Source organism: Uranotaenia lowii, chromosome 1, assembly GCF_029784155.1.
Source record: "Uranotaenia lowii strain MFRU-FL chromosome 1, ASM2978415v1, whole genome shotgun sequence".
Taxonomy (NCBI): Eukaryota; Metazoa; Arthropoda; class Insecta; order Diptera; family Culicidae; genus Uranotaenia; species Uranotaenia lowii.
The window spans coordinates 81,060,458-81,084,990 of record NC_073691.1 but is presented as its reverse complement, the minus strand read 5'-3'; the positions used below and the strand labels follow the sequence as shown (position 1 = coordinate 81,084,990).

Below are 24,533 nucleotides of genomic sequence, written 5' to 3'. Positions count from 1 at the left end.
ATTGACCATCGATCGGAGGCCCAGAAGTGAAGGAAAAAGTATTCCGTACAACACCAAATATCACAACCGCGTAGTTTGGGCCTTCAACCGAAACCCGAACGCCTCCGTTCGGGATGTGACTAAGAAGCCGAAGTTTTGTCCAGAAGGCCAAAGCTAAGGCTGGGCTTCGAACGTTCAAGGTACAAAAGGCCCCTAATCGCGAAGAGAAGCAGTAAAGTTGAATACTGCATCATGGATGACGAAACATATGTGAAGGCTGACACTAAACAGATCCCCGGGAACCTGTTTTTCAAGGCCAAGGATAAATTCAGGGTTCTGGAGCATGTCCGCACTCTGAAGATGTCCAAATTAGCGAATAAATTCCTTGTTTGGCAAGCCATCCGCACGTGTGGGAAGCGGAGTGCACCTTTCGTGACCCTGGACACGATGAACGGACAGGTGTACATGAAAGAGTGCCTCCAGAAGCGGCTGCTTCCTCTCCTGAAGGCCCACAACGTCCCAACAATCTTCTGGCCGGATTTGGCCTCATGCCACTTCTCCAAGGACGTGCTGAAGCGGTATGCGGACAATATGGTTAATTTCGTGCCGAAAATGTTCAACCCTCCCAACACTCCAGAGCTCCGCTCCATCGTGAAGTACTGGGCGATTATGAAGCAGCACCTTCATAAACGACCTAAGGAAGTGAAGACATTCGAGGAACTGAAGAACGTATGGGTTTACATGCAAAAAACGGTTGATTCACAGGTTGTGCAGAATCTTCTGGTCGGGGTTAAGGGTTAGTTATTTTTCAATCCCTGAAAATTTGATGGCAATCGGATGAAAACTCGAATTTTGCGAATCAATTTTGTGTGTGGCAATTTCATCGTGGACACCCTTTAGTCACTAGTTTCCCGGTATGAAGACCTGACGACTTTCCAGTGGCTTCCTGGCTCGTTTTCGCACTCAGGACAGCGGAAAGAAAGACCTGATTATCTTTGACCTCAACCTCTTCTAAGGGAATGAACATATGTGGTGTTGAGCGAGTTTCAAAAGCCTTCAAGTCTGAAGAAGTCTGGAGTTTCTCGGGTGTTTGTAGAGAGCGTTTTCCAAAGTTGCAAAGCTCAAATCGAAAGCTTTCGGATAAAGAAATCACTGTTTTTAGTTTTTACTCTTTATTACTGTATACTTTTACTATTTACATTGTCTTGATCTCGAACTACTACCCATGCACTTTCTGTAATCCCTCTATTACATATGTGGGTTTATTACATACAATTTATTTCCCCTCTGCTTTCGCCACATTGCTTTCTATAGAGTGCGTTTTCGAAACCCTCTTCTTCTAACCATGTATGCTGTAACCTTAACCACTGATTTTTTAATTCTACGTTATACTGCTTGTTTGCTGTTTCGTCTTCGTTCGTCGTTCGTCCGTTCCTACTCTACTACACTAGTAACTGGGTTCTAACTGAAGTACCATTTTAAACTTTTTTTCACAACGTACTTGAGCGCGCGCTTTGTTTGGTTTTGTTCAAAAAAGGCAATTCTATCTTCAAATGTCTTTCCAACTGACTGAGTCAGTTGGAACGAGCGATGAAGACAGGACTACTTTTGAATTTACTATTTTAGAACTATTCAAATGAAATGCACAATTTACTGTTTTTTCACTACTAACTACTACAATCTATGCGCAATCAATACGTTTCTAAACGTTACTACTTAGGTCGGAAAAATGTAAATTCAATTATGTCGCTGTGAAAGAAACCTGTTAGAATTTTTTTTTGATGTGATGGGACATTTTTGTTCCAGGGATTGCCTTTCTAATGGCACTTTTCCTAAGGATTCTTCTGGTTTTCCGTTTTTTGGGGGCCAACACCTGTTTGGCTAATTCCCAATAAGGTTGTGTTTTTTTAAAGTGTTGGGCTGCGTCGAAACAATAGATCCCTGACTATTTTTGCGTTTCAAAGCGCGTGGTAATTATGCGGGGTTTGCTGCTTACTCAGTAACTATTAACAACTTGAGCGATTCGTGGTTTTTTTTCGGTTGGACAGATTTTTTTTCTTTTAGTTAAGACTAAAATAGGTATATGTTTCATTCGATTTCGTTTCTATTTTTTTTTTCTCCTTCCCCTAATCTGCACTAGAACTTCATATTGCAACTACGGTTTCGTGTTTTTTTTTGTTTCAGTTTCAGTTTCTAATCTTTGCTTCGCTTAAACTAATTAAGGGTGTTATGATGTGTGATTTTCGTTTGTTTAACGATCATCAAACTGCCAACTCTATAGGTTTCGATATATGTACACAAACTCTTAGAGAGAGAAAAAGTTATTAAAACCTCATCGTGTCCGCAGCTCGACATGTTACGAATAGAAAACGAAAAACGAAACAAGTAGACAATAATAATAATAATAAAAAAACAATTCAACAAAACAGATTTGTGCGATCAAATCACTCAGTAAGGAATCTTAGTAGGGAAAATAACTTCCGATGAAATATGGTAATAAATAACGACTTAAGACTTAAGTTTTTTTTCTTCAACTAATTCTTCTTCTTCAAATGTTTTAACTGAAGGTGGTATAAAACGATGGAAAGTATGTAAAGAAAAGAGTAAATGTCTAAAGAACATGCAAGCAATGTCGACCGTGTCTGAACTGTTCAGTGTGTGAGTGTTTTTTCATCCATCTAACTAAGCGCAACTTTCCCGTTGTCGAGTACCCATGCATCTACCAAACCAAGATGTCACCACAACAGCAAAAAATCAACGTGTTCAGACCCGGTCAAGATTGATTTCTGTAAGCGGATTGGTGCAAGAGTGATAATGGGAAAAAATCAACTGAAGAAATACAACTTAAGGAAAAAAAACTATGAGGTGAATCACTAACAAACGTAGTAGAAAATTTCTTTCAGTGTCACGTTCGATTGTGTTGGCGTGTGCGTGTTCGGGTGATTGTTTGATGTCCGATGTTCAACAGTGGCTAAATGGTAAGGTAACGGGATGAAAAGTGTGTTTTGACTATCAAATTTCCTATCCTATGGTGATATATTAAAGATTTTTGTTCGCTTTTTGATAGTTTCACAAGTTAAACATCTCTGAAGAACTACGAGCTAGCTAAGTAATGAAAAATAAATAATTACATACAACAATGAAAAATAACAAACAGTCCGTAGGTGGACTTGGAAGCAAGAAAAGTAGGCAAAGTTTGTAAATAGTAAGAGAAGAATTTCCAGTAAGGCCGTTGCTGTTCGATTACTCCCAGAGCGAGTTCAGAAGCACCCGCCGAGGACCGTTCTCGCCGTCATCGTCGTCGTCTGTCTGCCGTCCACCCGCTCCGTCCAAGTTGATAGTGATCACCATCGCACGTGGTCAGTAATGGCGCCGGTCGCCGCCGCCGCCACCGCCATGGCGTCCATTTCCGCTGCCAAGGATGTTCGGTTCCCGGAAGTCGCTACCGTTGTCCCGGTGGCCGCCATTACGTCCCTCGCCTGGGCCCCGATGGTGGCTGCTCTTGTGGTGATGGTGGTGGTGCCGCTTTTTCTCACCCTTGACGCACACATCTGACACCACCATCTCGGACCCATCGCGCACCGTCATGCTGTCCCGCTGGTAGTCCCGGCTGCTCCGGTTCGTCGACAAGTTCTCCCGGGATCTGTCGATAAAAAATCTAGAGATAGGTGAAAAGAGGTACTCCGATCAGAGAGCGCATGGTCACTAGGCTGAATGAGGGGTTTCGGTTGGGGAGTTGTGTTGCAGTTGTTCTGTATGGCGTGAGAATTGTGTAGCGAAATGTAACGTATTGTGATAGATGAAGCTTCTTAAGGTATAGGGTGTTAAACAATGAAAATAAGTTTAATTTTTTGCGCACCCCCAATGAAATGTCAAAGCATGAGTGGAGTCACTCACGAACTCACCGCTCACCAATTTACCGTCTCTTTTTATGCTCAGTTTGGGAGAAACGTAAACAACCCAGTAAGCGCGTCCTCTCAGAAATCGACAGAGCATGCAAAAAATTGAGAGTTGAGTCACCCAACTTAGAATAAAACGGTTAATCTCGGCAACACTCCAAGAACGCAAATATTCTCGTTCGATTTGTCCTGTCGAGATACCTAGAGGCAACGAATACGAATGCGTACATGCGAAATCAGTTTGAATCGTACACTCGTACGGTGTGCTCGCATTTTATCCTCGTGTTTTTTATAGAGTGCTTTCAATCGTAGCAGACGACTTCTCAGGCAGGCAAACACGCGTCTCGAAGAGAAAAATACAAACACGATTCGGATTGTGTTCGTGTGTTTCTCTGGAGGGCGTGTCTTAAATTATTTCGTGGCACTCACCCAAGGCACGCGTATGGTGTGTTCCTCTCTGCCGATTAGATGATGCAAAATCGCTAGAAAGATCGATACGACCCCGATTTGAGTTATCTCTCTGCCGATTCATGTTTACTGGGAAAAAAGCATAATAGAGTATTTCCTGAGACAGATTGTGGTAGGGTAGTGTAGGATACAGATGAACAATGGCAGAAATGAAAAGTTTGATATAATGATTAAACATTTTGATCGATTTAAACATGGAAATGAATGGTAATAATTGAGTGTGTAAAATGCCTTTTTAGAAACGGTTAGAAAAGAGAAAGAGAGGGGGAAATCCAAATGTGCGTGAAGCATCAGTTGATTAACGAATTTTGGCAGTAACGGACGTTTTCCAAGTGTTGGTCCGGAAGATGCCTCAGAAGAATCCGACAGGTAGCTTTTTGTTTTGAAAAATGTAAACACTAACTGGTCGCCATTTTGATCTTTGATGATAAGCACTGTTCAATGCTTTCTTTTAAAAACTTCTTTGATTAAAAGCATCAAAAAACCTTCATGTCTCAACTTGTTATGAATTTACAAATCATTAAACAAAAAATTTATATGCTCCTCACCAAGGTGCGCTTGCAAAACCACTACAATTGCATTCCCAATTTCATATCGTTACTATATGGTCATTGAACATACGTAATGTTGTTGTTATGTTTACCCTACCACGATATGCCAAGAAAATGTAAACATGAGGAATCAGCTGTTTGCTGACAAGTGGGGAAATGCCTTATTGAATACAGTCAGTTTCCTACTAACCAGCAGCAGTGTCGACGCGTTTCTACCAATCGATCCGAAACTCCAAGTCTGGGACAAATAAAACCTTCCCTCACGGTCGGAAACAGCCTGTTTCAAACAGGAATAAAGTGTTATCGAAGTGAAGTGTTACCGATCCCCTCCCAGTGATTAGTGTTGTACAGTCCACAAAGTTTGAGTTTGAAGGTTGATCGAGAGCAAAAAGGGCTACGATTGACTCAATTTGATGCATAATTTCGTAGTACATTTTACATCGTCGAAAGCAGTAATCCTTGAGCTCTTTATAGCTGATTGACGTTCTGGCCGGGACGGAGGAAAAGGAAATATCTACTAGTGAAAAGTGAGTCAAACACCCTTAAAAAAGCTTTTCATCGCGGCTAAAAAGGCCATAGTAAGCCTGGGATAAGTAGACGGTTTATGAGGAGAATAGATCATGACGGCAGTGTTCCGAAAATCACTCGGAAGAAACGCTCATGATAGGTTTCTAGTTGGAAACATTCAAAGCCGATTGCTGCTGCCTGTTGTTCCCTAGAGATTCGGCAGAGCGACAATGCGAAGTCAATGTAAACAAGATTCAAAAGGGAGAGCGGATTCGCATCTAAATCGATCTCTCAAGCTCACTACCTGGTGTATCAGAAGTGATTGAGACACTGACTGATACAAGATCCAATTCGAAAATCCACTCACTCACTCACTCAAACTTAATCAATGCGGCCTTGCATCGGTTCATACTGCCTGCGTGTTCGGGTGGCTATTTTGGTCCTCCCCAACAACAGCAACAACAAAGCAAGATGTATCAGGCAGACAGCATTCGATCATCGATCAGTAAACGAGTGAGTGAGTCAGTGATTGAGCAAGAAAAGTTATTGACTGAAAAAAGAAACTGAAAATCAGGTAGCTCCTCACTCAGTTGAGAATTCCAACTGGAGAAGAAACGTCTCTTTTTCAAATTTTATTTCTTTGATTCTCGGAGCAGCGCTGTCGAACACAATCTTTACCCCGCTGGGAGATTAACCAACCGACAATTTAGGTTTTGCTTTCGCTGTTGAAAACGTTTCAGTGTCTCTCATGAGAATTGAGTGATTTTCGGAACACTGCATGACGGAGACCCTTCGTAGGTCGAAGTGCGTTTCTGACTCCCGAAAGCTTTGAAGGTTAAGCTCATTAGATACTAAAGACCTGGGTCACTCAGAAAGTACTCCGGACGAAGGTGTTGCGCAAGAGAAGTGTGGCTTCAAAAGCCCAACCGATCTTCAAACACGCTGGTTCCGGTGGAAAAGAGCAAGAGATGCAACAGCGGGACGGTCTCATTCAAAGTAGGCAAAACGAGTTCGGACGGCGCAAGATGTGGGTTGATTTCGCTTCCGACATAAGATTCGCAAAAGAGCTTCAGGCGAGTTGTTTTACTTTTGATTCAAAGAGAGTATCAAATCCATTGGTTGGAACTTGTTTCCTACTTTTCAGCCGAAGTAGTTCGTCGTTAACCGGAGCTTGGGCCACAGCAACGACGAAGAGCACAAGATGGTAAAGAGCTGGAAGAAAACCGGAACGGGAAAACAAAGAAACGGAGGAAAAGGTGCAGCGGATGATTAAAGCAAATGGTAACTTTTTGTAACCTTTTTGCCGAACACTTTGCTAGCGTATTCAGTTCATCGCAGGCCACATTTTCTAAAATTGAAAGAGTCCTTACGTAACGTTTCCAGCAATATGGTTAATCTAGTATCAATCCATTTCTCGGAGGATGAAGTTAAAGCGGCTATAGCAAACTTAAATTGTCGTTTACGGTAGGGCCGATGGAATTCCGGCCAACATCTTGAAAAATTGTATCGATGCCCTATGGATGCCACTGTCAGTGATCTTCAACCTGTCTATTCGAACTGGAAAATTTCCAAGTGCTTGGAAAAAGTCATTGATATTCCCCGTTCACAAGAAAGGCAACAAGAATAAAGTATTGAACTATAGAGGAATCACATCCCTGTGTGTGTTCAAAAGTGCTAGAAATTTTGGTATCAAAAAGACTTTTCACCGCTGCAAAGTCTTACTTTTCGGTTGATCAACACGGATTTTTTCCTAGGCGTTCGATAAACACGAACTTATTGGAGTTTACTTCATTATGCATCCGCACTATGGAAAAAGGGGGTCAAGTTGATACAGTGTATACTGATCTCAAAGCTGCATTCGATCGAATTGACCACCGTATGCGCCTAGCGAAACTTCAATATCTTGGGCTTGGTGAAGGCCTCGATCGTTGGTTTGAATCATTCCTGATTAATCGTTCTCTCACTGTTCGGTTGGGCAATGAATAGTCTTTCGTGTTCCAGAATAACTTCGGAGTGCCCCAAGGAAGCAATATCGGACCGCTTCTGTTCTGCTTTTATTTCAACGATGTCACATATGCTCTTCCATCGGGCTGCAGAATGCTTTACGCTGATGACCTGAAAATTTATCGAAAGATTGAAAACTTTAGCGATTGCTTGGAGTTGCAGCATTTGTTGAGCAAATTCATGGTGTGGTGCGATCTGAATTGTTTAACAGTCAGTGTGGAGAAATGTAACGTCATCAGCTTTACACGAAAGAAGAATCCGGAGATTTGGAATTACACACTCCAAGGTTCCGTACTTAAACGAGCTCCTGTAATAAAGGATTTAGGTGTAATACTGGACTCCAATATGACATTTGAACATCACTGGAGCCATGTAGTAGCTAAGGCGAACCGGAATTTGGGTTTTATTCTGCGAACTACCAGAGAATTTACCAAATTACGCTGTCTATGGACTTTGTATTGTGCCTTGGTTCGCCCGCATCTTGAGTCAGCAACCGGCATCTGGAGCCCTAGTCACGCTAACTGGATTCACAGAATCGAATCCGTTCAATCGAAGTTCACCCGCTCAGTACTACAGCTTCGCCCGTGGGCGATTCCGGAACAATCTCCCTCATATACGCAACGATGCTCTTGGATGGAACTGGATACCATGGATATACATGAAAGCGGCCTTCGTTGGAAAATTTCTGCTCGGGAGCATTGATGCACCAAACATTCTTGAGAGAATAGACTTCAACGTGATGCCTAGACAACTAAGAAGTCGTGAATTCCTTCGGCTTGGTTTTCATCGTACACTTTATGGCCAGAACGAGCCTATCCGTGCAATGTGTGTGTGGTGTTTAATGATAAATTTAGCGAATTTGATTTTAATATGACGCCGGATTCGTTTGTGAACCGCTCATGAGCTTTAATGTTAAAATGATATCGTTTTATTGTAGTGTTGAATCTCATCGTTACTATTATTTTCAGATCTACTATATTTAATGTTATGTAAAATCCCTTAAAGTAGTTTTAAATATCCTGACAAACTATTGTATCGTTCATATACTGTATTTGCTTCATTCATCGATGGGTTTTTATGCCTTGTGCTTTTCCCATCCCATCCATTTAGACTTGTCGTTCGATGGATTAAAAATAAATAAACAAATAAACAAATCCCAACGTCTTCAGCCGTGATTTGGCTAAAAAGATCGGCATGTCGCAGAGCTACGTCCAGAATGCAAAAAAGAGAGAGCTGGATTACATACATACAAGGTACAGAACTTCCCAAACCGCGATGAGCGGCAAAAATCGACGGCTTAAACTCGGGAACGGAAGCTCTACGAGAAGATAAATACGGGATAAGAGGAACAGCAAATAATATCCTTCGTAGCTACCTAGAAGATCGCAAGCAGTTTGTGGCTATTGAAAATACAAGAAGCGAATTAAGAAATATTGATATCGGTGTACCACAAGGGAGTAATATCGGGCCATTACTTTTCCTCTTATATGTAAATGATTTATGTAACCTTCAACTTAAAGGCACAGCACGTTTATTTGCCGATGATACAGCAATTTTTTATTCAGAAACTTCACCTGATATTATAATTCAGCACATTGAAGACGACCTAAAACTGCTTTCAAAATATTTCAATTCAAACCTACTTTCACTTAATTATACAAAAACCAAATACATGTTGTTTCGTTCTTCACATAAAAAACTGCCTCGTACTAATGACCCAGCTATGAATGGTAATACGATTGAGAGAGTTAGTTGTTTCAAATACTTAGGAATTTACTTAGATGAAACTCTTTCATGGAATCGTCAAATTGAACACCTGGAAAAAAAAATTACTCCTCTTTGCGGTGTTCTTTGGAAACTGAGAAATTTTGTTCCCCAACTTGTTCTCTTTAAATTTTATTTTGCGTTTATTCACTCTCATTTGAACTACCTTGTTATGATATGGGGAAGAGCTTCTTTGTCTCACTTACAGAAACTTCAAACGCTCCAGAATAGATGCTTGAAAAACATCTTAAAACTCCCTTTGTTATTCCCTACCTTTCAGCTATACTCTTTAAGAACGCATAACGTTCTTCCAATATCTGAACTCTGTGATTTGCAAACTGTTATATATATCTATGATAATCTACACTCAACTGAAAATATTCAAAACCTCCATTTTACTACGGGGTTGCGAACTCATAACACTCGCCAGTCAGATTTCTTGCAACGAAGCCGATCCACAACATCATTAGGGCAAAAAAGAATTTCGTTTATTGGACCTACTAAATACAACACCTTACCAACTGATATTAAAAACATAACCAATCGTTCCATGTTCAAAACCAAAGTGATACAGCTTTTGAAAGAAAAATTGAACCATTAAAACAGTCGATCATCAACCAGTCTTTGTTTTGCTTACCTTTTGCATATTTGTAGCGTTAATTTCTAATATTATTATTCTTTAAAAAATTGTAGTTTGTATTTTTATCTTATTAAATTATTGAACATAACTTGATAAAATTAGTAAATATAATTAGTGTAATAGTAAATATAGTATAATGAATCTCTTCAAAGGAAATTATTTTCCATTGAGATTCATATTGTTGTCAATTTAGTTAAATAATACATTTCCTCGCACGACATTCCTCGCACGACAAGATACTGACAAAATATAGCTGCTGTGTGATGAACGACAAAACGTATATAAAAGCCGATTTTAAGCATATTCCGGGGTTGGAGTTTCCTCCGGCAAGAGCAAGTTCTATGTGGACGACAAATTTAAGAAGAAGAAAGAGTCGAAGTTCGCCTCAAAATATCTCGTTTGGCAGGCCATCTTTCGTGACCTTTCGTGACAAAGGGCACAGTAAATGGCAAGATCTTCAAATCTGAATGCCTCGACAAGCGGCTTTTGTCGTTCTTGCAGCAGCACCACGAAGCTCCGCTATTTTGGCCAGATTTGGCACCATGCCAATATTCTGTCCATTTTGTTCCAAAGGACATGAACCCGCCAAACTGTCCGGAGCTGCCCCCAGTGGAGCAGTACTGGGCAATAATGGAGCGGGAACTTTGAAGGGCAAGAAAACAGGCAAAGACGAGAAGGACATGTTAAGAAAAATCACCCGAAATTTAGTGGTAGTATAGAGTTCTAAATAAACTCTCTGCCAACCAGTTACATACATGTTAAGAAAATGGATAAAAACTGAGAAGCTGGTACCGGATGACACAGTAAAGACTTTGATGGAGGGTATCAAACAAAACTGGGGTGCGAGCAATCTTAGCGGAGATGGATGGATGGATGCTTTAATCACATGCAGACTGAGATTGATGGCTCCGTACGCGCCTGTTCTCCATGTTGGGGGCGGTGTGCGGATTGCAACAACGTCCTGATGGTGTTCGAGGCCCAAAACTGTAACATAACGACAGTCCTCCTGGGGTAGTGGGGTTAGCTGCGGACCTTGCGAGGCCGTAACTGAGAGAAAAAACCAGCAACGAGTAATGAACAAGAAATTTTGGATGGAAATCGGCGAAGACCCACGCGACGAAAAGGAACTAGCGATTGGAAACTGGGAACATGGAACTGCCGATCTCTAAATTTCGTTCGCAGTACCCACGTGCTCTCCAACGAATTAAAGAGACGCAAATTGGAAGGTTCAACGCGCACCAGCTGACCAACGAATACGGCCTAAGGCTCATAGATTTCGCCGCCTCCAAACGAATGGTCGTACGTAAAATCTTTTACACCACCGCCTCCCACACAAGCACACCTGGAGATCACCGTACCAAACGCAATCACAGATCAACCACGCTTGATAGACAGCCGGCACTTCTCGGACATCATCGACAGCAGATCCTGTCGAGGCGCCAAAATCGAGTCAGGCCACTATCTGGTGATGGTGTAGATGCGCCCAAAATTCTCCGTAGAGAACAACATACGAAATCGACGCTCGCCTCGGTTAAATATCGCACGACTGAAGCAACCTGAGGTTGCGGCAGACTATGCGCAATCGCTTGCATGCAGCGCTGCGAAGCCCCTCTCGAGGACTGTTGGGATACCATCAAGATGGCCATCAACAGCGTGGCGGTGAACGTCATCGGGCATGTGGAACGAACTCGATGCAATGGCTGGTTCGACGAGAAGTGTAGAAGGGTGATGGACGAAGAGAATGCCGCGCGGTTTGCAGTAGTGCAACGCAGCACCCGTCAAAACGTGGAGAATCACCGTCTTCGGTACATCTTGTTTAAATCCAGGCAAAAATGAGAAACATTTGAACCATTTAAAAAATTAAAGAAAAATGGTTAAACTAAATAAAAAAAGGAATTTATTTTTTTCGAGTTTGTAACACTTCCCCGGAAGCCAGGGTTTTCTTAAGAATGGAACATAAATTTCTGCATTGTTCGAGGACTGAAGATTCAAAAATGAAATTATCTGCAAAAACAAATTTTTCATGTTTACTAAGTAACAAACCCAACGAACCTACGCTTCGCCTAGCCTTCGTGCTGAACGCTGAAATGTGCCGGGATAAGGACGAAGGCATCCGACGATTAAAAGGTGAAAGCAACAAGATGAGTAAAGTTAAGGAGGCCATTAGCCAGCTGAATAGCAAAAAGTCGATTGGAAAGAATGGCATCACCGATGAACTCATCATAATAGGCCCGAACAAGTTGGCCGATTGCCTACACTGGTTGATGGTCCGGATCTGGGACATAGAACGACTACCGGAGGAGAGGGTAATATGCCCCATCTACAAGAAGGGTGACAAATCGGGCTGTGAGAACTACCGAGCGATCACTGTCCTCAATGCCACCTACAAAGTGTTATCCCGAATCCTACTCCGCCGCCTAACACCACAAGCAAACGGATTCGTGTGGAGAGACGGTCTACGACGAATCAGATCTTCACTACGGCAAATCTTCCAAAAATGCCATGAACACCAAGTCCCTACGCACCATCTATTCATCGACTTTACAGCCGTATACGACACGATCGACCGTGACTAGCTATGGAAAATCATGGACGAGAGTGGCTTTTATGGGCAGCTGACCAGACTGATCAAGGCGACAATGGATGGAACGCATTGCTGTGTGTGGATCTCGGTTTAATTGTCGAGTTAAATAGAATCACGCATGGGGCTTCGACAAGACGATGGTGTATCCTGCATGAGGTTCAACGTGGCACTAGAACACTTGGCACGATTTTCAACAGATTGAGTCAACCTATCTGCTTCGACGACGACGTTGATATAGTCGACAGATCATTTGCGGTGGTGAAGGAGATCTACCGCAAACTGAAACGCAAAGCAGAAATAACTGGATTGATGATAAATACGTCCAAGACGAAGTATATGATGGTCTGTGGGTCCTGGACAGGCCCGAGGCCGTTTGTCCGGCAATAACAAAGTCACGATCGACGACGACGAGCTGAAGATAGTCGGAGACTTTGTCTATCTCGGCTCACTGGTGACTGTAGACAATGACACCAGCCGTGAGATCCAGCGGCGAATGATCAGCGGAAGTCGTGCCTACTATGGACTCTATAAGCAACTGCGGTCGAGAAGGCGGAAGCTAATTCCGCATGAAGTGTATTCTGTACATGACGCTTATTGGACCGATTGTCATCTACGCCGCAACGGATAAAAGGCCAAGATACAAAGATAAGTAAATACCTTCTGCGTAAAGCGTAAGTGTAGGATAACTCCACCGTATCGGGGTATCGGGGTAAAACGCGCCCCCAGCGATGGAAGCTGCGGGAATAAGACTATACCTTCTTCTTAGTCGAACTTCACGCCGCGGAATACTCTTCGTGGAGGTCTCTCCCTATAGAAGACGATCAATAATTTTCGAACATCGTGGAACAGTCTAGTAGTCTGAATTTGCTGTATCAGAAATAATTCTTGGAATTTCCGAGACATTTATTAAGCGAGAGTTCAAACCGTATTCATTTCCGAGTCAGCGAGTTTTCTGAACTTAAACAAGCGCCTGTATCGTCAAAGTCCTCGTAGTCACGTCGGACAGTCGAAAGAAACCCCTTAACCATTTTTTCCCTTGAAGGTGATGATCATGATCATATTAACATTGTCATAAAGGATAGAACAAACAATAGAGGAGAAACACACACACACATTTCTAATCAAACAATCTATCGAGACGGATGGAGCCACTGTCGTCGCCGCCAAACCAAGAAACCGAACGAACGTAACTGATTTGTTTTTGATTGACCTTGACTTTTCAGGGAATTTTCTGTTCAAAGTGACTCACCTGTCCAGATCTCTCGAGCGATTGCCGCCGCCGCCGCCGCCAAGGTTTTCGCGGGACCGGGATCGACTGGGTGGCGGTGCATCCATCGTTTCCTTCCGCTTGAGGGCGCTGCTGTGATGGGAGGAGCCGCCGCCGTGGCTGTTGTTGTGTCCCTTGGAGGCCGACTCATGTAGATTTTCCCAGGCTTGTCGGTAGTACCGATTCAGGCCGTTGTGGGACTCGGAGCTGGAGCTGGAGAACGACGCCACGGTGTTGCAGTCGGGCGAGGCACGGTGCCGGTAGTGCTGGTTGGCGGTGCGGTTTCTGAAACGGTTCGGATCGGAAATCGTTCGTTGGTTGGTGGTGGTTTTTTTTGGTCTCTTGGTTTGTTTGGTTTGGTTTTTTTTTTGGTGGGTTGGTGGTGGAAAGTCTTGCTTGCTCTCTAGAGACTTTCTAGATACAGAGAGGGATTTGGAGGCTTGATTTGATACACATTGGAGTTTAGGGTGTTCTTGATCTCGAGCTACCTATGTAGTTTGTGGTTCTAAGTAATAGAGAGTGAGTGAGCAAAGATGTTGGCTGCAGTGGGACACGATCGGACTCTGGACGCTCTGGGACAGAAGTAGGTGCGCAGAGCGTTGGTTTGGAGGTCAGAGTACGATCGGGTCTGGGGGAAAATGTGTTCAGATGTGTCGGTGTCAGTGATGTGTGGAAAGTGAAGTGAAACTAAGAAAAAGTGCACAAGGTAGTGTGGGAAGGCTTCTACGGCTACGGCTACTGCTACAGCTACAGTTGCAGTGAGTGAGGGTGCCAAACGGAGTGCTGTGAACTATGGAACAATAGTTGAGGCGAAAGCGTAGTTTAGATACAACAGATGCTTTGCGAAGGTTAGCTTTTGAGCTAGGTATAGTTGTGAGAGACAGAGTTAGAAATAATGGACTAGCAGTGGGTTCTTACATTGTATGGTTACGAATTTGTACGTTAGTATTGGTATGGTTATGGCACGTCGTTTGATTTCAAGGTTTTATCGGTGTTTTTGTAACGATAGTGATGGCTTGCGTCTGGTGAACTGCTCGAATGGTTCTGTACCTTTGCGTGCTAGCAGTGTCTGTGTTCATCGATCTCACAGGGACGCTTGAGGATCGGTACTGTAGCTGCAGTCTGCTGCAGCAGCAGCAGCAGCAGCGATCGTCGTCGTCGGTGGTCTACGGAAGAGGCTTGATGTGGCCATGCTGCTGAGATCGCTGTCTCCTCCTCTCAACGATGGGGCAAATAGTTGCAGGTTTCGAATCGTGGAGTTCGCGGTGAGCGTTGAAGGCGCATTTTGAGACTGCTGCTTTCTCAGTTTGGATTTCTTGCACCCTGATCGATGATGGTGCTGCTGCTGCTGTATTCGACTGAGCGTACGGTGTTTGCTATCCACCAAATGATGACGCTGACGACGTCCATAAGCCACGGTACCGAGTATATCACGACGGCCGACGGTCTGATCCGGGAAGGGGAGTGCCAGTACGGTGTACCACCGCGAGGGCATCTGACCATCGCTGTTCGCCTGGGACGGTTGGGCTAGGCTTCGGCACTTTGTCTTCGTGATATTCGAGGTAGTTGATTTGGTAGCCGAGGTCACCGAGGTTTTGGTTTGAGCCACCTTTGGTACCGCCGTACAATTGTTATTGAAATCGTTGGCATCCTGATCGGAGAAGTAGTACCGGGTGTTGGCGGATGCTGAGTTGTCTTCGTTGTTACTGTTACTATTGCTGATGAAAGAGGAAGTGGCATGGGAGAAGAAGCGGCGTGCCGCTCGTAGCGATTCGGTTCGCGGAAGGTAGCAGCGCAATGGGATGCCACCCGGACCGATCGGCTCGTCCGGCGATGTACTGCTCATGGGTGGTGGGTTGGGTTGGGTGTTTTTATCGATAACATTTAGTTCATAGGTTTTTTGGTATTGGTTTTCGGTTCAGGATGAGAACAGTTCGGTTGTAGGTAGAGGCAGGGCAGATAATAAAAACGATGGGATGAAATCTTCGATGTTAATCAGCATAGTTAGAGAGGAGGATAGAAGTGGACAGATCGAGATGGCTCTTCACTTGCGCTGCCAGGAGTTTGTTCGTCTCGTCACCTTTGGCAGGTTGAAGTAGGTTCAGTGTCAGAGCAGATCGGAAATGGATAGATATGATGAGGTGGTATGGCGACAGTCCAATAGATACATTTTCACAGAGAGAGAGGTAGAGTGAGTGAGAGCAACAGGTGATGAAATATCTCTCATGACCGTAGTGCAGTTGTTTGTTGTTGTTGTTGAAGGTAATCTATTTTTTGTCTTGTCGTAGTAGGCGATTCTTTGTTTGGTTTTATTTAAGCTTTCGATGAATCGATCTCGCTGACTCGCTTGCTGGGTTTTGTTTTAGGAGTAGGAGAAAGTATTCTTCTTGTGTGCCCTTGCCGTTGAATAGAGAGTATTCATTCTGATATCCGATGTTGATGTTGTACACGATTTTTCGGTTGATGAATGTGATTGCATTTTTTATTTGGTTTGTGGTGACACGGTGATGATTCGTGGTGGAAAAAAATGCGGGAAAGGAGGAGAGGTATTTTAATTGTTGGTTTTACGACTGCATTTGCTTTTGCTATTGATTTCAACTCAAAATAATGGTAGCAATGGTGAATGTGTAATCTGTTGTCTGTAGTTTCGTTTAGTTTTTGTATTGCAAAAGAAGGAAAATATGAAGGTTGAAGCTAGGAAAAATGAAAGGAAAGTTGTGTAGAGGTAGACAGACAGACTGACAGACTTAGGGATGGCATGAACGTAGTGCAGTTTGCGTTCACTCTGTTCTGCGAGTTTTCTTGAACTGACATATGGAAGTATGATTCATAAATGCATGTGTTTGCACTTGAACACAAACACAACTACGTAGTGAGGGCTCCTTAAAACTACTTTAACGGTAATCGTATATCTTAATTTAGTAGTAGTGGTAGATGGAGGAAACTTTTTTCCGCGAGAAATGACAAAATGGCAACACATGCAAAGGTAACTGCAACCATAGGGTAGTAGTAGTAGTGGTAGTACGCGTATGAGTGAGTGAGATAGCGCATATAGAAAGGTGGAGGTGGATTCAAAAGGGATCTAAAGAGGGATAGGTAAGCATCTAAACTCGGGTGTGTGGCTGTGTGCGTGTATCATTTAGAATGAGGATTCTTTCGGATGTTTCTGGCTTTTTGTTTAGGTTTTTGTTGTTAAATGCGTATGGCATCATGCATGGATATCGGTGTGTGTGTTTGTGGTTTTTTTTGGTGGAAGATCGCTGATCGGTGATGTGTATGTTTTTGATTGTGTTGCTTTTTAGTCGGGGTTTCATTAAACAGTCAAATCACCTTCGCACTACTATCACAATCGTGGTAATGACAGCAGCCAGGAAGACAAAACCTCCGAACGCTCCTAAAGCTACGATGGCTCCGAGATTGAGGCGGGCATTCTTGGCTTCCTTGCGTTCCGATCCGGAACCGGTGCCAAAGTTCGAGTTGCCTCCAAGACTGTCGCTGTCCGAATTGTCAACGGCAAACGGTACGTTGACCTTCGGCGATTGATCCTGTCGGATATTGACCGATCCAGCGATTTCATTGTCCTGCGGGTGCTGCGACAGAATAATGTCCTGCGGGGAGCGTGACGTTGTGGTCTGCCGTGTAGTTGGTGTGCTTGGTCTTGTCTGTATTGGTGTTTGTGTAGTGGTAGTAGTAGTTGTTGTGAATGTTGTAGTCGTCGGTGGTTCGTAGAACGATGGTTTGACTCGATTCGTCGGTGGAACTTGCTGGGCCGGTGGAATCTTGCCAACAGCATTCTGGCCTGGACGGAACGGATTACGTGGCGGAACTTCCTCTCGTACAACGCCCGGTCGGACTTCTAGAGGTGGAAGAGAGTAATCCTCGTTAGTACCGATGTAGAAGCCGTCTAAGCCATCACTTTCGTTACCGTCTTCGATCTCGATGCTGAACAGAGGAGACTGAGTCGTGGTGGTCGTCGAGAATCGAGTTGTTGGTCTGGTCGGTCGTCGCGATTGAGGACGCTTCTGAGTGTACTGAGTAGCGGGAACTGGAGTGCTAGGTGAGGCCACGATCAGTGGAGTTCGGGTTGTAGATGGAGGTTGCGTCGTAGTCGGAACCCTGATAGTTGGATCTTCTACACATTTTGGTAGAATACTGCTCCACTGTCCACTGGCAGTACAGAAGATTTCTGTATCCGGACTGTCCGGAATGAATCCACGATTACAGACCACTTCGGCCTGGGAACCATAAGCAGTGCCATTTGGTGCAGCGATCACTCCATTCGGGAATAGTGTCGGCAGGGGTTCGCATTCAATCTGCTCGCAACGTGGTGGAGGTCCATTCCAGCGTTCGTCAATATCACACGTTAGCAGTGCTCGTCCCACCATTTCGTAGCCTTCATTGCACTTGTAATGAACAGAACTCAGATAACCGACGGATCCGTTGAGCAGATCGTAATAGCCATGTGGAATCGAAGCAGGCAGACCACACTCAATATCTGCAAGAAACAGAACACGATTAACTAAAGACCTCCCCTACGAATACTCCATTACTCACATTTGCAGACTGGCGGGAACTCATTGTAGAAGCCAGTTTCCAGGCAGGTTCTTTGAGAAGGTCCAACTAGCAGGTGTCCTTCATCGCAACTGTACTCAACGACCGCTCCAACGTCGAAACCTCTCGGCGCAACCATGGTAGAGTTCGGAGGCTGTTCCGGTCGGCCACAGGCCTTGGGTTCTGAAAAATTCAAAAACAATTTAGAAGCTCACACAATTTGACAGAACCATCTCAAAACTAACGATGTTGACAGATGAAGTTCAGCTGGGTGTTACAGTTGGTGTCGCTCCACAGCCACCCCTTCGATCCATCGTACCGGGCACAGTCCTCATCTCCGCCGGGCAAGTTCCAGAACGAAACGCTCACATCATCGCCACCGATCCACTTCCAGGTGTTGCGATCCTGCGTATCCCGGACCGCGCCCATCCAGTACTGGGACGAGGTATCACTACGGTGGCGACGCCACAGCTCCCAGCTGATGAAACCTTGCAGCGCCGGGTTGCTTTCGTTGATCAGGGTTCCACCGCGGGCGCGACAGAATGCCAGAGCATCCCTCAAAGTCGCCGGTTGCCTATTGTAAAAAATGTAACATTTGCCGTTGTACGAGGCGGAGGCACCCGGAGGCATGTCCCGGAAGGCCGGGCACCGTTCGATGGGTAACGCTTGATCCGTGTAGACGAAGGCTTCGCAGATCGAAAGCTGGCTGGGGACGTTGGTTTCCAGATGGACCGAGACGAAGGCCCCGGGCATCGGTGGGTTGCAGGGCAAGAATAGCGGTTGACCTTCCTCGAGGCTGCCGGTGAAGCGATTGCAGATCGGATTCGTTCCCAGATCGGGTCGGTTGTTGCCGACACGGACGACGATCGTTGCCGGTTTGCCATTACCTGTGGGGAGAGGAAAAAGAATAAAAAATATTATTAAACAACGAATTTCTGAAGTTTTCCGACTAAACATGAACCATTTTGAAGAGTTTTGAATAATTTACACCAGAGTATCGGGTGTACATGCAACAATGCATGGGAGAGTCAAGCCTCGACGCAAGGAGATCCTCTACGGCCAAAACACGTGCAGCGTTTCGGCGGACATGAAGCGTGTCTAAATCAATTAAGCGGCAACGGCTTTCGCAACTGGGTAATCGTAACGGATCTAACCAGTTCAAGTGTCTCAGGGCACCAAACTGCAGATGCATATTCGAGAGTTGAGCGAAATATGCTGCAATACAAGCTTTTTGGGCATTACACATCTTTAAACTCCTTAGTTACGCAAAATAAGAAGCCAAGACTTCTAGAAGCTTAATCAACGATATAATTCGAATGTGTCATGGATAGCGCCCAAATCGTTCATGTGGTCCACCCGGGCGATGGCTTCGTTACCAAGAGAGTACTCCGCGTGACGAGGGTTCCGCTTGCGAGGAAATTAAATGACCGAACATTTACTGCGGTTCAGAGGCAGAGTGAGTACATCGTTAAAATAGATGACAAAAATTATCGGTCCCAAGTGGCTTCCCTGAGGCATACCTGAACAAGTCACTAGAGTTAGAGCGTCACCGAACAAATAGGTATGTCATCTATGTACGGGAGAGCATTTCGAGCTTAGTCAGGTGAGGCAGCGCGAGAAAGACTCAACTACAACCAGGTCACTGTGGCATCTTGATATATGCGCTCTTTGCGCTCCCACGTACAGATAATGTATGAGAGCCAAACTCAACCAAAGATGTTGAGCAATCGCTAGCAAAACTGACCTTCCCAGAGTCTAGCTAGCTATCAGGTCAACTGTGCGGCAGTCTAGAATATAACCCCTAAAGGGTTAAATACCGGGACTCAACAGTCACGTACGCTACGCTTAAGTACAGTTTCATCTCATCAAGATCCATGCGGACCCAAAGAAGTTCAAAATCGTTCCAGGAACTGTCTTTGATAAGCGGAGCTGTGAGTCTGGACTTGACGGCAAGTTAAACTTCGCCTCCAGTTGACGTTTTACTGTTCAGGAAGCCATGTTTCTGTTAAGACGACGATTTCGTAGCAGGAACATGACGTGGCAACGAGGTTATCAACCAAACAGGAATTTACACCCCCGACGTTCTGGAAGAAACGTTGATAGCCTCAGATGTATCGGATGCAGAACAAGAACGAAATTCCCTGGGAATGCAAATCTCATCACGTGGGGAAGAACAGTCGATAATAGCGTACTTGCCTGAAATAATGATCTATATGTACAATTCTGCATCCTGTTTCCTGAATACCTCGATCCTTATTCTAGATCATGATCTCTAACTCTGATCCTAATCCTCTATTTGATATATGTATATTGTGAATTGATGACTTTTTTCGGCGTGTTTTAAACCAAAACTGAACCAAAACAGCGATAATTTTTTTCATTAATCTCTATCTTGGATCATGATCTCGGATTATGGTTCCTCAATTTTGATCCTGATACTGGATCCTAAACTCTGATACTAAATACTGAGATTTCGATCCAGAAATCCGATCTTAATTTTTATTCTCATACTGGATTTTGATCCCGACCGACCGTAATCCTTTATCTTTATCTTTGATTCTGATCCTGAAACTTGATTCCGGATTCAGATTTTGGACCCTGTTTTCCAAGATCCTGGTGTCGGGCTCTGATCCCGTACCCTTATGCTGATTCTGGACTTATATTCCGCTATGATCATTGATCCTGAAAAGCTGATTCGGAGTATGATCAAAATCATGATACGGAACATGTTCCTAAATCCAATACTTATCTTGGTCCTGAAACAGATTTTTACCCTACATTCTTACATCCTGGATCTGATTTTTCTGGATCCTGAGCACTCCTTGCGAACTCCAGATTCTGATATCGAGTCTTGATCCCGGATCAAGATTCTGGATCATGATCTAAGATTCTTATCCTGATCTTTGATTTTAAATAAGAAATTCGGATCATGGATCTTGGATTTCGCTCCTGCTTTCTCAGATCCTGATTTCAGATCTTGAGTTCTGAACTAGCATTTTGTTCCGGCAGTTGTTCCAAGATTGTGATTCCTTTTTTTTTGTAAATCCTTTATTTGAAACGGCTCATACCTTAAGGTTTCAAAGAGTCTATAAAATTCGTTCTGGCGATAAGGTGAACCTCACACGACCAAACAATATGCTCGATGTCATGGTAACCTTGACCGCAGCTACAATTGTGATTCCTTGTTTTCGATTGTAATCCTGATTATTGATCTCGGATCTTGATGATGAATGAACATTAGAGTGCCCCAAATGACCCTGTTAAATGTACACCGCGTCATTTGTCACAAGCGTGTACGCAGTCAGTCAGTCAGTCGGCTAGCGAGCGAGCGAGTCGAGAAGCGTGTGTGATTCTCCCGGTAGTTCGTGAACAGTTGACTATCCGGTTCTGCTTCCGGGCTTCGGAGCTCCGGACCGGTCTGCACATTTGGCGACTGTAACCGGTAATTTTGTAAACTTTATAAAACGAGAAGTTATGAAAAAAAAAACGAACCGAAAAAGGTAAACAAACGCGATGAACGATTCACGTTTAATTAATTTTTATCGAACTAGATTAAAAATCAAAAAGTTCATTAATGACCCGTTTTAGAAAAAAAACTGACAAATGAGTAAACGATGTGAAATGTATATTGTGACAAGTTGAAATGAAGGAAAAAGGAAAATGTAGTGCTGTATATGATAAATTACTATTAGTGAAAATAAACGGGTAATGAAAAAACAAAAATCGATAAGAAAAATTAATTGAGCTGAAATAAGAATGAAAATGACAGATTAAGCTAATCGAGAGGACAGCTTGATCATGTTCACAATTTCAAGCGAGTTGAGAGGACAGCTTGAAATCGAAAGGCGAGTTGAGAGGACAGCCTGAAAGAATCGATAGAAATTTCAAGCGAGTTGAGAGGACAGCCTGGAAGAATCGATAGAAATTTCAAGCAAGTTGAGAGGACAGCTTGAAATTGAATGACGAGTTGAGAGAACAGGCTGAAAGAATCGATAGAAATTTCAAGCAAGTTGAGACGATAGCTTAAAATCGAATGGCGAGTTGAGAGAACAGGCTGAAAGAATCGATAGAAATTCCAAGCAAGTTGAAACGATAGCTTGAAATCGAATGGCGAGTTGAGAGGACAGCCTGAAAGTAAAGATAGAAATTTCAACCGAGTTGAGAGGACAGCTTGAAATCGAAAGGCGAGTTGAGAGGACAGCCTGTAAGAATCGATAGAAATTTCAAGCGAGTTGAGAGGACAGCCTGAAAGTATCGATAGAAATTTCAAGCAAGTTGAGAGGACAGCTTGAAATCGAAAGGCGAGTTGAGAGAACAGCCTGAAAGTATCGATGAAATTTTCAAGCGAGTTGAGAGGACAGCTTGAAATCGAAAGTTGAGTTGAGAGGACAGCCTGAAAGAATCGATAGAATTTTCAAGCAAGTTGAGAGGACAGCTTGAAATCGAAAGGTGAGTTGAGAGGACAGCCTGAAATAATGGATAGAAATTTCAAGCGAGTTGAAAGGACAGCCTGAAAGTAAAGATAGAAATTTCAACCGAGTTGAGAGGACAGCTTGAAATCGAAAAGCGAGTTGAGAGAACAGCCTGAAAGTATCGATAGAATTTTCAAGCGAGTTGAGAGGACAGCTTGAAATCGAAAGGTGAGTTGAGAGGACAGCCTGAAAAAATCGATAGATATTTCAAGCGAGTTGAGAGGACAGCTTGAAATCGAAAGGTGAGTTGAGAGGACAGCCTGAAAGAATCGATAGAAATTTTAAGCGAGTTGAGAGGACAGCTTGAAAGTAAAGATAGAAATTTCAACCGAGTTGAGAGGACAGCTTGAAATCGAAAGGCGAGTTGAGAGAACAGCCTGAAAGTATCGATAGAATTTTCAAGCGAGTTGAGAGGACAGCTTGAAATCGAAAGGTGAGTTGAGAGGACAGCCTGAAAGAATCGATAGATATTTCAAGCGAGTTGAGAGGACAGCTTGAAATCGAAAGGCGAGTTGAGAGGACAGCCTGAAAGAATCGATAGAAATTTCAAGCGAGTTGAGATGACAGCTCAAAATTGAAAAGCGAGTTGAGAGGACAGCCTGAAAGTATCGATAGAAATTTCAAGCGAGTTGAGAGGAGAGCTTGAAATCGAAAGGCAAGTTGAGAGGACAGCCTGAAAGAATCGATAGAAGTTTCAATCGAGTTAAGAGGACAGCTTGAAAAAGAAAGGCGAGTTGAGAGGACAGCCTGAACGTATCGATAGAAACTTCATGCAAATTGAACAGCTTGCAATTGAAATGCGAGTTGAGAGAACAGCCTGAAAGTATCGATAATTTCAAACGGGTTGCGAGGATAGCTTGAAATCAGAAGGCCAGATAAAGGACAGTCTAAGTGTTTTATCTTGTGGGAAAACAAAGCAGCTTGAAAAAGAAATTATTGGAAATTGAGCGAGTCGGGAGGACATATCTTATCAAATTGATGATCAGAAATTTAAAGCGAGTCGAGAAGACAGCTTGGAATTTGTGAAAAAAAGTTGGTCGAGCTGGAATATTTTATCAAATTGAACATTATGAGTTGAGTCTGGAAGCTAACATATAAGGACAACCACAACATCATTTAAATTTGAAAGTCAAGCGAGATAAAAAACAGCTTAATAAAAGATTCAACTATGATATAAGTCGAGAAGAAAGTTTGAAATTAGGAAAGGCGTGTCGAGAGGAAGGCTTCAAGAAAGCTTGAACTAAACAATCACAAATGTACACATATAGGAGATAACAGCTCAAATGTTTTTTTAATTTAAAGTAAGTTGACAAGTTTTTTTTTTCGTAGGTGATGGAAAGAATTAGAGAAACATGAGGTATCAAAGAACGAAAGAACATAAGCCGTAAATATCATTAATTTTTCGAAAAAGATACAACGGCTCACCGGTAGGAATTTTTTTTTATCATAAGTCGAATCGAAATGCAGTCTTCGGATGAAATATTTGTCATAGTTTAGGCTTTTAAAAAAACTATTTTCAAAAGAAATCGGCCGAAGGGGATCACAGTTATTCATGAAATCTAGATTTTCATGTTTCTTCCGAACAAAATGTCCCAAAATCCCATACAAACTTTAGGCTCATTGAGCGACCCCTTCCCGTGATCCGATCTGGCCCCAATTTGGCATGAGACCTTGTACTAGGCCTAGGATCAATTTAAGCCTGCAGCACATAACATTTCACTAGCTTGAAATTTCTCATACAAATTTGGGGCAGTCTAATGAACATAAATCCTGATATTGAATTCTGATTCTGGATTCTAGATATTATGTATACTAATACTGAAACCTGATTCCGGATTGAGATGATG

The 24,533-nt window shown here is 43.3% G+C and overlaps 1 protein-coding gene across 5 annotated transcripts in view; it reads right to left on the bottom strand.

Moving 5' to 3' along the window:
• Positions 1-1,134: 1,134 nt before the first annotated feature.
• LOC129753378 (uncharacterized) overlaps positions 1,135-24,533 on the bottom strand; it is a 202,755-nt gene continuing 179,356 nt past the window's right edge. Inside the window, exons 4-9 of one of the 5 annotated variants that reach the window (XM_055749212.1) lie at positions 18,460-19,101; positions 18,218-18,397; positions 17,589-18,158; positions 16,994-17,519; positions 13,646-13,948; positions 1,135-3,637 (exon numbers count right to left, since the gene is read on the bottom strand). In XM_055749212.1, coding sequence (XP_055605187.1) covers positions 3,340-3,637; positions 13,646-13,948; positions 16,994-17,519; positions 17,589-18,158; positions 18,218-18,397; positions 18,460-19,101 — 2,519 coding nt within the window. In that variant the 3' untranslated portion in view covers positions 1,135-3,339. Of the gene's footprint in view, positions 3,638-13,645; positions 13,949-15,970; positions 16,087-16,993; positions 18,159-18,217; positions 18,398-18,459; positions 19,102-24,533 lie in introns of those variants that run through there. The other 4 variants (XM_055749199.1, XM_055749206.1, XM_055749216.1 and 1 more) reach the window with 4 other exon arrangements.